This window comes from Coturnix japonica, chromosome 1 (assembly GCF_054131305.1).
Source record: "Coturnix japonica strain WE chromosome 1, WE-NBRP24, whole genome shotgun sequence".
NCBI classification, from domain to species: Eukaryota; Metazoa; Chordata; class Aves; order Galliformes; family Phasianidae; genus Coturnix; species Coturnix japonica.
The window spans coordinates 51,968,184-51,985,865 of record NC_140663.1 but is presented as its reverse complement, the minus strand read 5'-3'; the positions used below and the strand labels follow the sequence as shown (position 1 = coordinate 51,985,865).

At 50.9% G+C, this 17,682-nt stretch overlaps 2 protein-coding genes across 2 annotated transcripts; both read right to left on the bottom strand.

The window, feature by feature from the left end:
• Window positions 1-1,096: 1,096 nt before the first annotated feature.
• LGALS1 (galectin 1) lies at window positions 1,097-4,272 on the bottom strand. Its single transcript, XM_015862685.2, has 4 exons — window positions 4,206-4,272; window positions 3,010-3,092; window positions 1,654-1,825; window positions 1,097-1,329 (listed from the first exon to the last, which is right to left on the bottom strand). The coding sequence occupies exons 1-4, from the start codon at window positions 4,212-4,214 to the stop codon at window positions 1,186-1,188; spliced, it is 408 nt and encodes a 135-aa protein (XP_015718171.1). The 5' UTR covers window positions 4,215-4,272; the 3' UTR covers window positions 1,097-1,185.
• Window positions 4,273-14,116: 9,844 nt separating this feature from the next.
• On the bottom strand, window positions 14,117-17,525 carry PDXP (pyridoxal phosphatase). Its single transcript, XM_015862671.3, has 2 exons — window positions 16,890-17,525; window positions 14,117-15,657 (listed from the first exon to the last, which is right to left on the bottom strand). Exons 1-2 carry the CDS (start codon window positions 17,464-17,466, stop codon window positions 15,332-15,334), a joined length of 903 nt encoding a protein of 300 aa, XP_015718157.1. The 5' UTR covers window positions 17,467-17,525; the 3' UTR covers window positions 14,117-15,331.
• Window positions 17,526-17,682: the final 157 nt, after the last annotated feature.

Below are 17,682 nucleotides of genomic sequence, written 5' to 3'. Positions count from 1 at the left end.
CCAGCCCTCACCCTATGCAAGGCCAGAGTGGGAGAAAGGGTGCAGTCAGCTTCTATATATTTTAATTACATCTCCAAGGAGCCCAACTGCCTTCACCGCCTCTCTGGCAACGGACAGAGCTGTAACAAAGCTCAGACAACAGTGACTCACAAATATCATGGGAGCAGTGAGTCACTTGAAGAAGCAGCCACGCTAGCAGGAGATCTGAATAAGATTCAGCCCCAGCTTGTGGTGAAAATTTCATTCAATGTTCTTCCCCTCACTCTCACCTAAATTTTTGAAGAATCTTTCTGAAAAATAACTCCCAAATGCAGTTTGAAGATGCTGTGCTATGTGTGAGGTTGCCCTTCATAAAAGCTCATTAAAAGGCCTATCACCAGCACTGTATCCCTGCTGTAGTCAAGGAGATCCCTGGCCCTCCATCCTGTCGAATGCACCCCAGGTTGTGACAGCTCACATTAAACTGAGCCAGGTCTTATGCCTCGAGTCCACCTAGCCCATCACAGCTCAATTCCATACAGCTAAACTTTCTTCGTATTTCCACACAAGATGGCCTTATCCATATCACCCAATGGAAAGAGTGCCTGTGCAGTGACTGTGCACAGGGTGGCAATACTAGATGCTGTTTTTACTATCACAGACATGGCCCTAAAAAGCAGGATGTGACCGTACAGAGCAGACTGGTTTTGAACAACAGGAGGCTTCAAGAGGTCTGGCTTAAGAACCCCAACCTGCATGTACACCTCAAGTATTCCTGCTTCCCATCCTGAAAGCCTATCTTGAGCCTTGAGCCCAACTTCTCTTCCCCAGCCCACAGTTCCTAGCAGCTGAGCCTTACTCTGAATGAGTCCCTGATCTGGCAGATCGTCATGAATTATGGAAAAAGAATGGGAGGTGCTGCTGCCTTAGAAACAAGCTCCTGCGCTCCAGCTGCTCTGCAACTGCCTAATAGGAAGAATCAGCTTGGCCAGGCCTTCGGTGTGCCCAGGCTTTTCACTTTCTGCCTTCCCAGTCTCTTGCCACCACCTAATTTCCCCTTTCCCACCATGAGTCTGAGGACGAATGTTGTGTTTAGTCAATCTGACGTGAGACCAAGTAGACGAAAACACATTTATTGATTGCTTTTTTTTTTTTTCCGTTTTTTCTTTTTTTTTTTTTTTTAAACGTTGAGACAGATGTGAGGAGTTACTCCCAGCTGACAGACCGGAGCGTGAAGTCTCCATGTGTAGCAAAGTAGTCAAAGACAGAAAGACCAAGCCGGTTGGGGAATGAGAACTGGTGGCCTGGCAGGTGGACGGTCACATCGCTTGGGTTGATGCTGAAAGTGATCTGCAAAACAAATGGAGAAGTCAGAGAAAACTTCTGCCAAGATGCGCTCAAGCCTTCCCCATTCTGCAGAGTGAACACGCTCGGCAGCATAACTTGCTCTTCAGCAGCAGGAGAGTTCTTCTGGTCTTCCAAGCGACACCTATTCCTTGCTCAGTTCAACAGTAACATCCCTTGGAGCTACACAGAGCTTGCACATTTGATTCCCACCCTTCACCATTGCTTAGAGATCTGGATGGTGGCACTGGCCAAGCAGGAGAAGCCAGTCACCTCCTGTACAGACAGCTAAGAGTACAGTACATATGGAGAGTGCATCCCAAGCTTTACCTCTATTGGGGCTCCCTTCTGGAAAGGGAAGACGGTCTCTCTTTGCTCAGCACCCCATTCTTCCATTTTCTTTGAGTTGCACACAATGAGGTTCACATCACCATGAGCATCAAAGCGGGGGTTGAAGTGAAGCGCCAGGTGGGTTGCGTCCTTGCCCAGATTCATCACAAAGCTGCAAAGAAAGGAGACAAACACTATTGCATGCTGTACACTGAATCTAGATCTATTCTGTCAAGCCCAGATGAGGGTGCGAAGGTTCAGTATGCAGCCCTGAACATGGAGTTACTCTGTACCCAAGCCAGCTCCGTAGGAGTTATTTGTCACAGCATTCTTTCCAGCCCTAAACAGTTAGCTGGTACTGCACCCTGCCTGACAGCCACTGCTTCTCCCCACCCTGCAGGCAGCTGTAATAATTACCATCTCATTAGCTATCCCAAAGCATCTTGCAATGGCAGTGGGAGGAAACAACTTCCCAGCCTGCTGTCCACCTTGCCTCCAGGCCTCTTGCTAAGATGCGAAGTGAGGAGGAATATTATTTGGCAAGAGAAAGCCCAGGAGGCTACACACCGACAGTATCAGACTTCAAAGGCACTGAGAAGAGCTGGGACATGTTTCCTGGAACACCGCTAGTGCTGGTACAGCAGCTCCAGGCTCCACCTCACCCAACAAGAAGTCCTGCCAATAGCAGAGCTGCATGAGGGTTGGGGACTACTGCAGAGACTTCCCTTAGGGCCCCAGCCACTGATCCCTGCAAAGCTAGGAGGCCTTTTGGTGCACCTGTTCACTCACTACTTTTACCCCATTCCTTCCCCACCAGCATACGAGGAGCATCTCTACTGGGTGAACACCCTGAGATCACACTATCACCACCAATGGACCTAGTTGTTCTATCATCAGCTTCATTATGGGTCTGCGGCTCAGAGCATCCATGACACCAGAACACTCAAGATGTCCCCGGCTGCTTGAGCTGTAGTCTTCTGCCCAAGACATCAAAGTACAGAAATGGTGCTCCTGGGCAACCTTTGTGCAGGGAAGAGGATGTGGCTTTTGGGATGTTCTCAAGCTGCATCTCAGTATAGATTTAGCATAGAGTAAAGGAAATGAGAGCTCAGGAGGATGTGGTTGCTGCCAGTGCGTGCAGCTGGAGCTTCACATCTGCTCTGGCTTAGCCCCTTGGCAATAGTGCACGTCTGCAGTGTGCATTAGGCAATGACTCACCGGGAAATACTGTTAGTGTTAACCCTTTTCAAAGCTGCTCCATTCCTACCCAAGGGAGGGGATTCCTTCGGTTCCCAGTAGCAGAAACCAACCCAGTGTGGTGCTTTGGCCATACCTGGGTGGCACAGCTAAGCTTACCTTTTGGCATTTGGTGCGATTACCCCCTTGACCATGAGGCGCTGGCCAGGCTTGAGACCCAAGTTGGTGCACACTGGTCCCTGCTGAACATGGAGACAGAGACATTAGCTCAGTACCTGCTAGCTCACTTGCTTTGGCAGCAATCCTTGCTGCCTCAATATAGTGCATTGCCTTGGACCAAGGGAGAGGTAGGGACACTCCCTTTCCCTGGGGCAAGGCACATGGGACACCCCAGAGAAGTCACACCAATCTGACAAACCACGTGCCTGATTTCCCAACCTTTCTCTTTGCTGCTGTCATCAACATATCTATATTTCATGGCACTGAAGTGAGAGTACCTGCAAGCTCCCATCACGCCCACCCTATCATGAACACACCCATATGCTGCATGGATCTCATGCTATCCCAAGAAATCTGGCTGTTCAGGGATGGAGCCTCCACTCTGTTCCCCTGGCTTGGATTTGGACCTCAAGCCTTAACATCTGCAAGATGTTTGCATGTATCTGTCCACGTTTTGGCAAGCAGAAAGAAGTATCCTACTACTCATATCCATGTGCACTCATTGCCCGGTCTGGCCCTTGGTGTGACCACAAGAATACTAAGAATTTTTTCTTCTACTGAAGTTTCATTTGCACTTGGGGCACTCCCTGATTGTTCCCTCTCAGGCTACTGCAAGAAATCAAAGTGCAAACACTTCCCTGATACAAGCATCCCTCCAGCAGTCCTTGGTACTCACAGAAGGGCACTTTAGAGGAGTGCATTTTCGTACAAGAAGTAATGATTGAGTGACTCATGAAAACTGCAGCCAGGAAGCAAGCAGTAGGGCAGCCCAGAAAAAGAGACGCTCAAAAAGCAATAAATACTACTTCAGCTGCCTCCCTGGAGCAGAACCTCTGCAAAACAGGTTACCCCAGCTCAGGAACCAACCCAGCAAGGACCCCCCACGTATCTCCCCAGAGGGATCCTGCAGGGAAAAAAAAAACCTTCTGCCTGAACAAGAAGTAGCATCCACCCCTCTGTAATAGGTGCAGCAGGGATCTTAACTCCCCTAGCAGCAGACATGCAGCTCTAGCAGAGCCTACAACACGGGGACTGGTGAGCAGGTAAAGGGTAATGCAAGCACCCTGCTGCCAAGCCAACATCTTCCCCATAGCCCTTCTCCCTGGCTCCATCCTCCCCATTCTTTCCCTACTCACACAAGACATGATGCTGCTGTGCAGGCTGATGCTCCTGTCTTCCAAGGTGCAAAAGTCCCAGACAAGTAACTGCAGGACCACACCCTTGCCTTTAAATAGATGGGGAGCTGAGTAGTGCCAGCCCTACCCCAACCCCAGCCACCAATAGGATCGAGAATAAGGTGGGAGGAGCTGGTTTGTGGGAAGGGAAGACTTGCCTCCTCCCTCCCTCATCCAGGCCCCTCTCCAGGATGCTAATCCCAACCCTTCCAAGCAGGCTGCTGGCCACTCCAGGAGGAGATCCAGCTGTGTGTGGCCACGAAGTCAATGGAAAATAGTTTCACAATGAGTATTTTATCCAAGCCTTTCATCCCACATGGAAAATGGTCAGATGGATCAAGGCTTGGCAGAAAGTGTCTGAGGTCTGGGCTCTTCAGCTCTGCTAAACTAGGAGCCAGAACATCACTGAGGGAATGCAGTGCCTGGGGAATTCTCTGTGGTCCAGGTACAGAGAACTGATGTTGAATCTGGGGAGTCTCAGCAATACCGACAAGCCTTATGGCCCCCTAGAGCGGTCCAGCTTCTGACCCAGATCTTGCCACCAGCTCTTGTAGGCACAGGATCCAAGGAAGGGAAAGCAGTCACTCTTCTGCAGAACCCCTAGATTTCCTCAAAACCATGTGGGGACAGCAAGCCTGGAGGAGTCCTCCTGGAAAAATGGGGAGGAATCATCCTAGAAAGCTCAGTGTCAGGCTCTTTCACCTACTCTAGGCACAGCTGAGAAGCTGAGAAACAAGGGGATGGGGGCAAAATCTTCTGTTATAATAAACGATGGGATCTATAGGTCTTTTAGCTGCCTCCACTTTGTGTTCCCTTTGTGGCAAGCGTGATTCACTCTGGGTGAAAGGATCCCTTTGGAAAAAGTTACTCAATTACTACATGGCTCAATTGTAATTATGCTGAGAGAAGAGGGAAAAAAAATCAGGCAGCAGGCCAAGCCTGTGGCTTCAATCTTTCCTTGTCTTGCATATTTGTCTCTAAATCACAAGACTCTCCGTGATTTCCTCAAGAGGAAGAAACAGAAGAGGCAAAACAGAAACACAGTGAAATGCTTTCTTCTTCCCTTTCTATGAGTCCTGTCAGTTCTCCATCTCTTCAGGGATGAGGATGTGATCTCTCACCCCAGTCATGCAGAACCCCAAATACTTGTTGGGTACTTCTAGTTGATCCCATCAATGCCAGCAGAGGTAGCAGGGAGAGCCTCCTACCTTCTGGAGCTCAGGAGGGCATGGAACTGTTCCAGCCTTTGGGCAGGTTGCTGAGCACCCCGGGGCACAAGTGGCTGGATGAGGAGGGACTGTTTCTTTGCATGAAATGGTGGATCATGAAGGGAAGTCTCCTTTCCTACCACTGGGTTGAAGATACTGTGGAGAGATGCCAGAACCTAAAGGTTGAGGATCAGCGTCCTTATGAGGCAAGGATGAATTTAAGGAAAGGAAGATCTCTGCTCACCATGTTCCTGGCAGCACTCCTACCCTCTTCACCGCACTGAAGATGCAGAGGTATTGACCCATTATTTTCAGGACAGGTTTGGCATGGGAAGGGCCACTGTGGGTTGAGAAGGACAGAGCCAGGACAGTTAGATTTGGTAATTCTCACCTCCCATCACCTCATTCCTTATCAGTGTTTGGCTGGTCAGCCAACAAGGTGATGTCCTGCCTGATTATAAGCACATTTGACCTGCTAAGGATGCAGATCTCGGTGGCATAGGCTCATTCTGCTGTGTGGGAACTCACCAATGGGATAAACCTCTTCTCCAGCCTTCCAGCCAGGATAGGTCTTCTTTATGTAAGCTGAAGGGAGTGAGTTGACCTTATGCTGTTGCTGCAAATGGTGCCCTTGGCCATGACAAGCTTTTTGGCCAGAGGGAGCTGCAGGTAAGGAGAAAGAAGCAATGTCTGTGGGATGTTAATTCAGTAGCACCTGAAGCCTTGGTTATGAGGGTGAGGCAGGTGGTACCTACAACTGCATCTGCTTTCTCCAAACTGTGATCTTGTGCCCTATGCAGGGCAGGGTGAGGAGAAAGAGAGGTGGGAGAGCAAGCTATTGTGGCAGGGGCAGGCCAAATTTGCATTTACAAGTGAACATGAGGCCAGAAATCACAAAAAAGAGAGACCCTGTCAAGCATGTCCTGTGCTAGGGGTTAGGCATCCCACTCAGGTCCTGGCCAAAGGCATCTGTGGTTTCATGATTTGGAGACAGTTTGGCTCTTGAGAAAGCTCACTGCCCTCTCGCTGGTCTTCCCTTGCACAATGTCCCCATCTCTTTGGAAACTGCAAATTGCTCTTGTTTGGTGAGAAATCCCAGACAATCCTCAAACAATTGCTGCTGCCTTTGGGGCTTGAGATCAACCCCTAATTCTGGCTGTGACCCATCATTCCTCTAGGAGGAATCAGACCCCCATCTACTGCTAGGTCTGCCCATGGTTTTCATTGTAGCTCTTCCTCCAGAACCTCAACTTTCTGCCTGCGCTCCTCTAATGCCAAAAGAACCCATGCTCTCTCCATACTGAGGTGACACCATTTCTTGAGCTCTCAGCTCCTCTCATGGACATCCCCACCCTTTCCAACATGGATGCTGCAATTCAGCTTGGGATGAGGATGGAAACATGATTGCAAAAGGTGAATTTCGTCACTGCAGGTAGCTTTAATGTACATACTGCCTTCTGGTCTTGCTGATAGGCATTGCTGTGGATCAGCATAATGAGATGGATCCTGACCTGCTGCTGGATGGTTGACCTGCTCGGCATTGTGTTGAATCATAGAATCATTAAAGTTGGAAAGACCAATAAGATCATCTAGTCCAATCATCGGCCTATGCCTATGACTGCTATAGACTATGCCACTCAGTGCAACACTTACCCTTTACTTGAAAAAAAGAGTTGTTGAGCTATTGGTGGCTCTAACCAAAGCCTTTCAGCATTACCAAAGGAATGTCCTAGTCAGACACTTGTCTGAGGGCATCCTGAGCCTACACCTCGGAGGACTGCAGAAGGGCTTGACTGAAAAGCCCACGCACTACGTGAGCAAAGTCTACCTGTACACATCACTCCTCAGCTGGCAAGGGCCTGTTTAGGCAGCAATTACTCCCTCTGTTATTTCCACATCTTTCCACTGGGAGAGCATCTTTGTACCTGTTTAGCCACTTTGTGTTACATGGGCTGTGGTTTTTCTTTAATTCAGGATTAGGTACACTAAACTTGGATTCATTATCTTGCAGGCTCCGAGCCTCACATCAGGAATGAGCCACAGCAGGATCTCCCAAGCTTTTCTAATGGAATGTTTATGACCACAATCAATTTCCTGGATTATGAGTTGCTTGTTCGGCTCCTGCTCCTGCTGACTTCAGGATCTCTGCTTTCATTAAATCAGATTGGAAATATGTTCCCTAGTGGTGAAGATAACCCTGCAAATGTTATCAAAGAATGTCTAGGTATTGTAACATATCTGGGAGAGCCTGAAATTACAGCTTGGGGAAGCGTGGATGACTCCTGCTCATGCTAATGACACTGGGATGTTGGACACACCTCAAAGTGCTGTGGGGGTGTTCCCCAAATTGGGGCTCCCCACCTCCTGTTTTGGCTGCTCATATCAGGCTCCATCTCACCTCCAGGGCATAAGCCCCATCCAGGCACAGCCTGTTTGTTGCACCTGGTTTCCTGGTGACATCTGTAAGGCTACAGTATGGGCCCAACATGGATCATGGATGGGCAGCAGCTGTGCCAACCCATGGAGATGGCTGGCTCATGCCACTTGGGTGCCTTCTAGCATGCAACAGCAATGATAAGCCACCAATGATGATAGAAATATTAATGGTACAGCAAAGAGAAAAAGTGATTACCTCAGATGAGAACCCCACAACAGGTTGACTTACTTGAGAGATTTCAGGCCCCATTGCATTTTGGTTTAGGAGCACCTGGCACAGGGCAGCAAGCAAAGGCAAATCAACCCAAGGAACGGGGTGGCCTGATGCCTTAGAAAAGGATGCCCTTAGTTTTGTTTCATTTATTTATTTATTTATTTATTGCCAGAGATATTCCCTAGCACAGGCTGCCCAGATTGCTGTGGGTGCCCCATCTCTGGAGGTTCAAGGCCATGTTGGATAGGGCCCTGGGCAGCTTGAGCTCGTTGGTGGCAGCCTTGCCCACGGCAGGGGGTTGGGACTGGATAGGCTTTGATTTCCCTTCCAACCCAACCATTCTGTTATTCTGTGGTTCTATGTTGCTCACAGTGTGGTGAGCTCAAATGGAATTTCTAACTCTGACATGAAGTTTGAAGCTGATAATATTTCTTATGTTGAAAAAACAAACAAACAAGAAATCGAATTCTGAATGGTCTGATCAATTTTTTTTCCCTTAAATAAATACTTCAGAATCAACAGAAAGAAAGAAGTGTTGGGATGCAGTGTGCTTTGCTCCGCTGCGCAGTTGCTGCGTAAGAGGCTTCCACCCTGACCTTTAAGAAGTGACGTTTTGAAAGCAGAGCTCCAAGCTCAGCAGATGCTGACAAGAGAGAAAGCATTGCCACCACTTGGCTGGACCTTGGCTAATGATTTCCATAAGGCCTGCAGCATCAGCCCGGTGCTGGAGAGAAAGGGAATATGACCTTATGCTTTAGGTGAAGAATATTCCTGGGTGTATCATTAGTGCTGGGAGTGCAAGGGAAAAAAAGTGCAACTGTATGGGTGTATGGGTGCAGATGTGCAGAAGAGCTGCAGGCTACCAACAGGCTGCGGTAACACTGCTGCAATACCCACATCAGCATCCACAGTGTAGCTAAGAAATCTACTATTTATTGACTCTATTTCAAACTACCTGTTGAGGCATATTACCTGTGTGGAATTGCTGTCTGTTAGGAGTGACTTTTGAGACACGCTGGGCAGAGGTTTGTTTGCTGTGTTTAATATGCAGATTGCAAATGGGCGCCATGCTGGAACATGTTCAGGCAACTCAGGCACTGGTTTCAGCTCTTCCAGGAGCCAGGGCTGGGGAGCAGCGTGCTCATGGAATACAGGCATGTTCCTCCTGCAACACCCATGGGATCGAAACTCAGCCATGATGTGTGTACCAAGCAGCCTGCAAAGGTGATCCCAAAGCAAAGGAATTTGAATTGGCTTTGCTGGTGGGATGATGAAACCCTAAAGCACACCGAAGCCAGCGTGCTTCTTGACCCACCAACACTCCCTCAGAAGTCCCAGCTGTCATCCCTCATTTCATGCTGCGTTCTATAGGGCTGCCTTGAGCCCTGTTGGATAGCAACTGCCTGCTGCCATACAGGCGGTTGGAATAATTGCCCTTCTGCTCCTAAGATGCCTGTTCTCCATCGGGATGAGCTGCTGAAATGGGAGAATGTTTCGACAGAGCTGGGCAGCCTCCCTTCCCCGAGGCATGGCAGGCAGAAGAGACGTGCTGCTTGGGGATGGAAAGTGCTGTGCTCTGATGCTATCGCGGATCAGAGGCAGTGGGAAATGCTGGGGCACATCATCCCATGATGCTCCCACCCATAAGAAGGGGACCATGGCTCCCTGTGGGGCTGATGGTGCTCCCCAGGGTCATGTGGCACTTCTTTCAAGAACCACGTGGATGTGGCACTGAGGGACATGGTTAGTATGCATGGTGAGGATGGGCTGACAACTGGACCAGGTGAAATTAGTGATATTTTCCAAACTTAGTGATTCTTTGAGTCCATCAGCTGTTTTGGATGAGCCCTATATGGCCCATAGAGAACTGAGCCATGGGGAATGCACTTTTCTCTGTGCCAGTGCACTGAAACAGTGATTGAACAGCTTGGCCAGTTGTGGGAGAAGGGTCACCTTCACACAAGATCCCTCCCTCTTGTAATAATTCACTTTGGTGCCTATGAAATATGGAGCTACATGCTCATTTCCCCGTGGCCATCACGATTTGCATGTGCATGCGAGTCTCAAATCCTACAGTCTAGGAGTTTTCTTGTGCAGGGTAGATTATCTTCAAAACACCCAGACATCTGAGAGGTACAGCCTCCAGGCTCTTGGGCACTTATTCAAGAGCAGGTGACAATCAGGAGATGATATTTCCATTCCCACCAAACCAAGCTGTGAAAAGCAGGGAGGTTCTCCTGGCTTCTGCACTCATGCAAGGTGCTGGGTTCAAGCTGTGCTATAATGCTCTTCCTGCCCTGCAAGGAACATCATGTGTGCAAGGGTGGAGTTGGAGCAGCACATGCTTTCTGCTTCCATGCCCATGAGAAGTCTCTGAGCGCGATTTTGGTGGAAAGATGCTGTTCTCTGTCTCCTAGAGGCATGTAGAGTGGTCCAGAAAGTGCCAACCCCCAACACACCCCTTGGCAAGAGCCAGGCTAGTGCGTGTTCAAGACAAGAGCTATGGGGAGGGAGGTCTGTGAGCAAGCAGGCACCAGTCATGACTTTCCTGGAGAGAAACATGTAGGGAGAAATAGCCCCAGTGCTGCCAGCGCAGCCCTTCTCAACAATAGCAATGTCAGCATGGATGTGTGCTGTGTGCCAGGGCTCCCGAGGCTTTCGGTGACTTTGCATGCCCTTGATGAGATGCAGGGAGAAATTGCATTCTCAGAACAGAAACAAAGGCAGTTGTTTCCCTTTGCCTGTTCTCTCAGGGTAAAGGGGAGGGAAACCAGTAGAGAGCTGAAAGAGGCCTCCTCCCCATGCAGGACTTTACTTGGTCACCACTGGAGTCCCGGCCCCCCTCGGGGTCCCATCCCCTCTCTTGAGGACATGGAAGAGGTTGTGGCATTAACTATAGCTCCAGGCTTACATAAGGGAGCGGCAAAAAAGCAAAGGGACAAGAGGAGAGGACCTGGAACCAGGCTCTCTTGAACTGGGTAACTGTGTTTTGGGAAGAATCAGCCACTTGCTTCTGGCCCCTGTGTGTGTTGTGGTCTGAGCAAGGTCAAGATCTGTGCTAGAGTGGGTTCGCTGAAACCTTGTTCCCAGGTTGAGGGCTTCCTCCAACCTAATAAGCCCCTGGTGAGCTGAGCAAGGAGAGTCCCAGGGCTACAGTGGTTGGGGTCAGGCCAGCCTCAGAATACAGGGTTCAGCCTTCTTTAAACTGAGGCTGCTAGCTGGGATGCTCTTGAGGACTGGTCCTGGATGCTGACCAGCATCATACACCTCATAGAGTCACAGTTTCCACTTTGAGAAACCAGAGCTCTGGCCACATTTACAGTACAGTAGGAGCATGTAAAGGGCCCTGGACAGGAGAGTATCCCTCAGAGTTAAACCAAGAACATAGAATTAGTTCAGTTGGAAAAGACCTCTAAGATCTTTTCCAACCACCAGCCCACCCCCAGCATGCCCACTGACCATGTCCTCAGTGCCACATCCACATGGTTCTGGAACACCTCCAGGGATGGTACAACACGAGGCCTTTGCCTCTCATCTTATCACATGGTACGTGGAAGAAAGAATGATGGGTGGGTGAGTGGTGATTTCAGCTTTGAAGCTCTATGGCACAGAGAGATGCTGTGGTTGGGTGCAGAGTAAAGGGAGGCATGATGGATGATGCCAAACGCTGCAGGCCAGCCCAGCTGGAGCTGATTAAGTGCACACAAAGCACAGCCATGACTTGGATCCGTACTGCGGAGCTGGCAGCTGCACTGCACGCTGTTCACTCCCTGGGATGCAGCCCTGTGCTTGTTGGCTGCCAGCAGCCCCAAGCTGGAATCATGGGCAAGTGAGCTGCTGCTGAATGGGGCTGGGGGGAAGAGGCAGAGCGTGATGAGAAACAGTTTCACAGAGCACAACTCCTTTCTATTAATTGCATTCCTTTTCTCATCCCATGTCCTACACTGAGGACTCTGGGTATCTTAAAGGATATGAGCCGGTGTCTGGTGAAGTGAATGGAAGCATTGCTCCATGACGCAGGGCCTCTTACCTCTGAAACTGCTGAGGGGAGGCAGCTCATGAGACTGCCTGTGGTGAATGACAAGGCAGTGAAGCCAAAACAGCCTGAGTTCTGCTCAGGAGTACAGCCAACCCATCCCATGAGACGTGCCAGTCTCCAGGTGAGTGACCCAGGCTGTGCAGGCACATCATTCCCAGGTTGCACAGTGCCATCCTTCATACCTCCACCTCTGAAACTTTGTGTGTGCACCACCATGGCCTAGCATTGCTTGACACTACTCCTGGGCTCTGTTCACAGTTAGCTGAATCAGCAGCCTCAATGCATTAGGCCAAAGGATGTTAAGTCAGGATAAGCAAGTGACCTGGGATCGTGTTCTGCATCACCTCCCTTGTCTCTATGTTCGAGCCTTACAGAGCTGCCAGTGTTTGGCTGCAGTGCTTCACTGAAACTAAGTCTGACAGAACTCTCTAAGCTGACAGGGTTATTAGTGGCTTTTAATTGCTCTCAACTGGTTCAGCTGCTCAGCATCTTGCAGGGATTGTCTGGAGAACCAAAATAGCCTGTCTACCAGGAGTACACATTATTTGTGCACAGTTCCAAGGCAAAGTCTAACAGCCACACAAGTCTTGGGCTGCTTGGTAAGCTTGTGTGGGCCAGGGCACATAGGGAAGCAATAGATGACATAGGAACGGTAATGGAGTACCTGAGAAGGATGGAGAGGAGGAGACCACACCTTGCGTAAGGAGCGAGGAGTGGCAAAGTGTGCAGCAGAGGAGGGACCCAACCACAGTGTTGGAGGAAGGGCAGATTCTGGCTGCCTTTCCAGGGCAGGCAGGAACAGGCTGCTGCCTCTTGCCACCACCACCTCCTCCTCCTCCCCACACCGTCTGCTGTGGTACAGGGTGGTGCCGAGGTGCCTGCCTTGGCAAAGGGGCACTCTCACTGCAGGTTGGGCAAGTATCGAGCGAGCTCCTGGGATCATGAGCCTGTCTTGGCTCCAAGGGAACTTTCCCATGCAACAAATCTCTATCCTGCCAGCCCCAACACCTGTCAGATCCTTCCCTTTCTTTTACCATCTCATGTGGCTGAACACTAACAACATTCCAGCCTGTGATTATTAGCTCCTCATATTAAAGGCATCTGCTCACCGATTGGTATCTTTAGACTGATTTGTTGTCTTTCTGCTGTGGATATACTAGGATGAAAAGACTAGCTTGGCAGGTGGTGGGAGAGCATGGATATTGTCTATCTAAACATCACTATGGCCTTCGACATTGTCTCCCGTAAGATCCTTTATAGAGGTGGAGCTGAAGTACACGTTGGGTGAGGAGAAAGTGAGGTGGGACAAAAACTGGGTGAATGGATGAATCTAGAGAGCAGTGATCAGTGGCAAGAAGTTCACTAGTTATTAGAATTAACTAGTGCTGTATCCCAGGAGTCAGTACTGGGCCCAGTCCTGTGTATAACATCATTAATGATCGAGATGATGGGGCAGAGCACATCCTCAGCACATTTGCAGCTGACAAAGAACTGGGAGGAGCAGCTGACAGAACAGAGGGTTGTGCTGCCATCCAGAGGGACCTCAAGAAGCTGGAGGAATGAGATGACAGAAGCATTTTGAAGTTTATTAAGGGAAAATGAGAACTCCTGCTCATGGGCAAGCATAGAAAGCAGAAAAGGAGCGGAGAGCCCTGTTAGCCACTGAGTTAAACACAAGTCAGCAATGTGAACTCAAAGCAAGAAAGGGCAACGGTTTTCAGTGGTGCCCAGTGTTAGGACAAAAGGCAATGGGCACAAATTGGAATGTGGAAGGCTCCCTCTCAACATCAGGAAACATTATTCACTGTGTGGGTGATGGAGCACTGGCACATGTTGCCCAGAAACACATACAAAGGGCTCCAATTAAGATGACAGTCAAGCTTCAGAGAACTCTTTGGATGTCCTTTTATTCTTGGAAGGCTGTTCCCTAAGCCATTCTCATCTTGATAGGAATGCAGGAGAAGAAAGGAGGCCATTTCCAGCCTACGCTCACGCTTTATTATATCCAGAAACACGTTGAGTGTAAGAACATCAATATAGGACATGGACAGGAAGGGAGGCCCAAAGAAACTGCCCCCTGTCCCCTTGGTTCAAACAGTAAGCATAATTTATACAAATAATACAATATTTGAACAATAAATTAGTATAATAAATAAATTAATTAAAAAAAAACAAAAACAAAACATAGAAAGACGAAGCAGCAAGGAATGGTTTTGAGGGCTGCAACATTCACAGCAGTAACAATAGCAACATCATACCCACACCTCAGCAGCTGGAGCACAGACCCCCATCAGCCCTTTTATCTCACCACACCATGGCAAAATCCACCGAGGAGGGGAAGTAGGGGAGAGTCTCATAGTTCACTCCTGCTGTGCTTCTGTGGTCTAGGAGCCCTCTCTCACAATCCCCTTCAGAAGGGGTACTTGAAAACAAGGAACAACCACAAATCGACTGTGAGCAGTCACAGCTTGTCTGAGTTGTTTGGCACAAAAAAAGGGACAAGGACAGCCTCTCTTCCCTTTCTGCAGACTTTTCTGACAAACACAGGCATAGCTTTTAGGTGAGTGAGGGCAGGGGATGGTAGGGAAACACCTCTAAAGAACAGCAGAGAGAAGACAAGAGATGAGGTGATGCTCTCATTCGCTTATTCGCCTGTGGGAGGCAGAGATGCTCTCATTCACTGCTCCAGAATGCTTCTTCCACACACCCTGGCACTGACGGAGATGGGGTGGGTGTTACCCCCAGCCATTCCCCTCCTGAGGAGGCGATTACCATAAGGACTGCAGGGATGCAGCTCAGTCGTCAAGAGTTACAGAGCAAAGGGACAGCAGTAAAAGGCCGCCACTGGTTATCTAAGAGAAAACCATTAAGACAGCTGTTCCCTAACCCCTGCAGCAGGAGAGGCCAAACACTGAAACGCTGTTCTGGCCCCCATGTCGGCCTTGAGGCCTCCAGCTCTCTCCTAGAGATGCTGATCCTGGCACACGAGGGAGAAAAGGACTGTCACGGGTGGCTCTCAGCAGAAAGGAAACAACTTTAACCCTGCCCCCCTCTCCTCCTGACCCCCGAGAAGGGTATTGGAATGTGAATAAACCAGGAAGTGAGGGAAAAGGGTGGTGAGACATAAAATGGAACAGATGGAGATCGGGGATGGGGAACCCGGCCCCTCTGCTCTTGTACATGAAGACCACTACTCATCCAAGCCTGGTATCAAGTCTGCAATGCTGTTTACATAGTAATTGGGCACCATATCCTTGGCAGCAGGGCTGTCGCTGGCCATGTAGGCCAGTGCCTCTTCCAGGCGTGAGACACCTGTCAGCGTGAGGATGGTAGAGAGGCCGCAGTTCTTGCCAAAGAGGATGTCTGTCTCCAGACGGTCTCCCACCATGAGGGTACGGGATGGGTCAATACCAAAACGCTCCACGATGCAATCGAACATGTAGGTGTTGGGCTTCCCAACCACCAGTGCCTTGCGGCCTGAAGCTGTTTCCACTGCAGCGGTGAGACTGCCGGTCCCTGGTGGGGGAAGGAGAAGAAAAAGATATAGCTGCAGGTAGCTCAAGTGAGTCCTGTCATAAAATCATTAAGGCTCCAAAAGACCTCTAAGATCACCCAGTCCAACCGCCAGCCCATCCCCACCATGCCCACTGACCACGTCCCTCAGTGCCACATCCACACGGCTCTGGAACACCTCCAGGGACGGTGACTGCACCACCTCCCTGGGCAGCCTGTGCCACTGCAGCACTGCATCTGAGAAGAAATTTTCCCCAGCATCCAACCTGAACCACCCTTGGTGCATCATGAGGCCATTCCCTCATTGTTACCTTGGAGAAGAGGCTGACCCCCCAGCTTGCTACAACCTCCTTTTTGGACTTTGTAGAGACTGATGAGATCTCCTCTGTGCCTTCTATTATCCAGACTGAACTGAAGCCCATTTCTCTCAGCCAGTCATTATCAGACTTGTGCTCCAGACCCTTCATTACCTTTGTTGTCCTTCTATGGACACGCTCCAGGGCCTCCATGTCTTTCTGGTACTGAGGGGCCCAAAACTAAACACAGCACTCAAGGTACAGCCTCACCAGAGCTGAGTACAGATGGAGGGTCACCTCCCTGCTCCTGCTGGCTGTGCTATTATTGATACAAATCAGGATGCTATTGATCTTTTTGGTCACCTGGGCACGCTGTTGCCTTATGTCCAGCTGGCTGTCAAGCAGTAAGCCCAGAAAGGCATGTCAGCAATTCCAGCAGCCCTGTTGCTTCGGGAATCTTGTGCAACTTTCTAATGGCCAACACAATAAACAGCCAATCCCATCACCATGACATGGACACGAGCTGAGGATCCCAGCCCCAGTCATAGAATTATTAGGGTTGGAAAGGACCACTATGATCACCTGGTCCATCCGCCAGCCCATCCCCACCATGCCCACTGACCACGTCCCTCAGTGCCACATCCACACAGCTCTGAACACCTCCAGGGACGGTGACTGCACCACCTCCCTGTGCAGCCCATGCCCCTGCAGCACTGCTCTTTCAGCAAAGATATTATCCCAAATATCCAACCTGAACCTGCCCCTGATGCCACCTCCTCTTGCTCTATTACTGTTACCTGGGAGACAAGGCCGACCCCCACCTCACCACAGCCTCCTTTCAGGTCCCGTTTTAGAGCAATAACGTGCCCCCCGAGCTCCTCTCCTCCACAGCTCTCAACCCCAGCCCCGCAGCACTAAGGGAGCACAGCGGGGGCTCACCGGGGGTGCGCTGCCCATCGCTCAGCGGGTGCCACGGGTCGGGGTCGGTGGCCACCAACAAGCAGCGCGGGTCCCGTAGGTAGGCGCAGGCCTGGGCCAGCTTGGCGAAGGTGAACCGGTCGTCGTATCCCACGAGCACGGCGCGCACCTGCTCGGCTCCCGGCTCTCCGTCCCCCACCAGCCGCAGCCCGGCGTCCCGCACCTCGCCCCGCAGCCCTTCGCCGCCCAGCACGAACACTCGGCCCGCCGCGTTGCCGTCGCCCGCCCCTCCGCCGAGCAGCTGCTGCCGGAGGAACAGCGCGGAGCATAGCGCGGAGCTGAAGACGTGCTCGGCGCGGACGCCGCGGAAGCCCAAGCGGCCGAAGCGCAGCTCCAGCTCGGCTACCGAGCGCCGGCTGTTGTTGCTGACGAACAGCGCGGCCTTGCCGCTGCGCTGCAGCCGCTCCAGCAGCTCGGGGGCGCCGGGCACGGCGGCCTCCCCCGCCCACAGCACCCCGTCGCAATCGAAGAGCAGCCCCTGCGCCGAGCCCAGCACCTCCCGCAGCGCCGCGCCGCTCAGCCGCCGGCAGCTCGCCATGCCGCACACTACGGAACACGCCGCGACGCCGCACCGCCCCGACGGCCGGCGGCACCGCCCACCGGCACCGCTCCGCCAATGGGAGGCGGGCAGAGAGAAGAGTGACGGGGACGCCGACCTATCGCCCGTCCCTTCGAGAGAAGGAATAGTAATAGTAATAGTGTGGTGCGGGTTGGAAGGGACCTGAGAGATCATCGAGTCCAACCCCCGGGATTC

Coding starts and splice junctions, on each gene's coding strand:
- LGALS1 (XM_015862685.2), bottom strand. Junction 1,826..3,009: donor ATCGCACCAAATGCCAAAAG/GTAAGCTTAGCT, acceptor CTTTCTTTGCAG/CTTTGTGATGAATCTGGGCA. Junction 1,330..1,653: donor AGAAGGGAGCCCCAATAGAG/GTAAAGCTTGGG, acceptor TTTGTTTTGCAG/ATCACTTTCAGCATCAACCC.
- PDXP (XM_015862671.3), bottom strand. CDS start 17,466: ATGGCGAGCTGCCGGCGGCTGAGCGGCGCGGCGCTGCGGGAGGTGCTG. Junction 15,658..16,889: donor CGATGGGCAGCGCACCCCCG/GTGAGCCCCCGC, acceptor TTCCCCCACCAG/GGACCGGCAGTCTCACCGCT.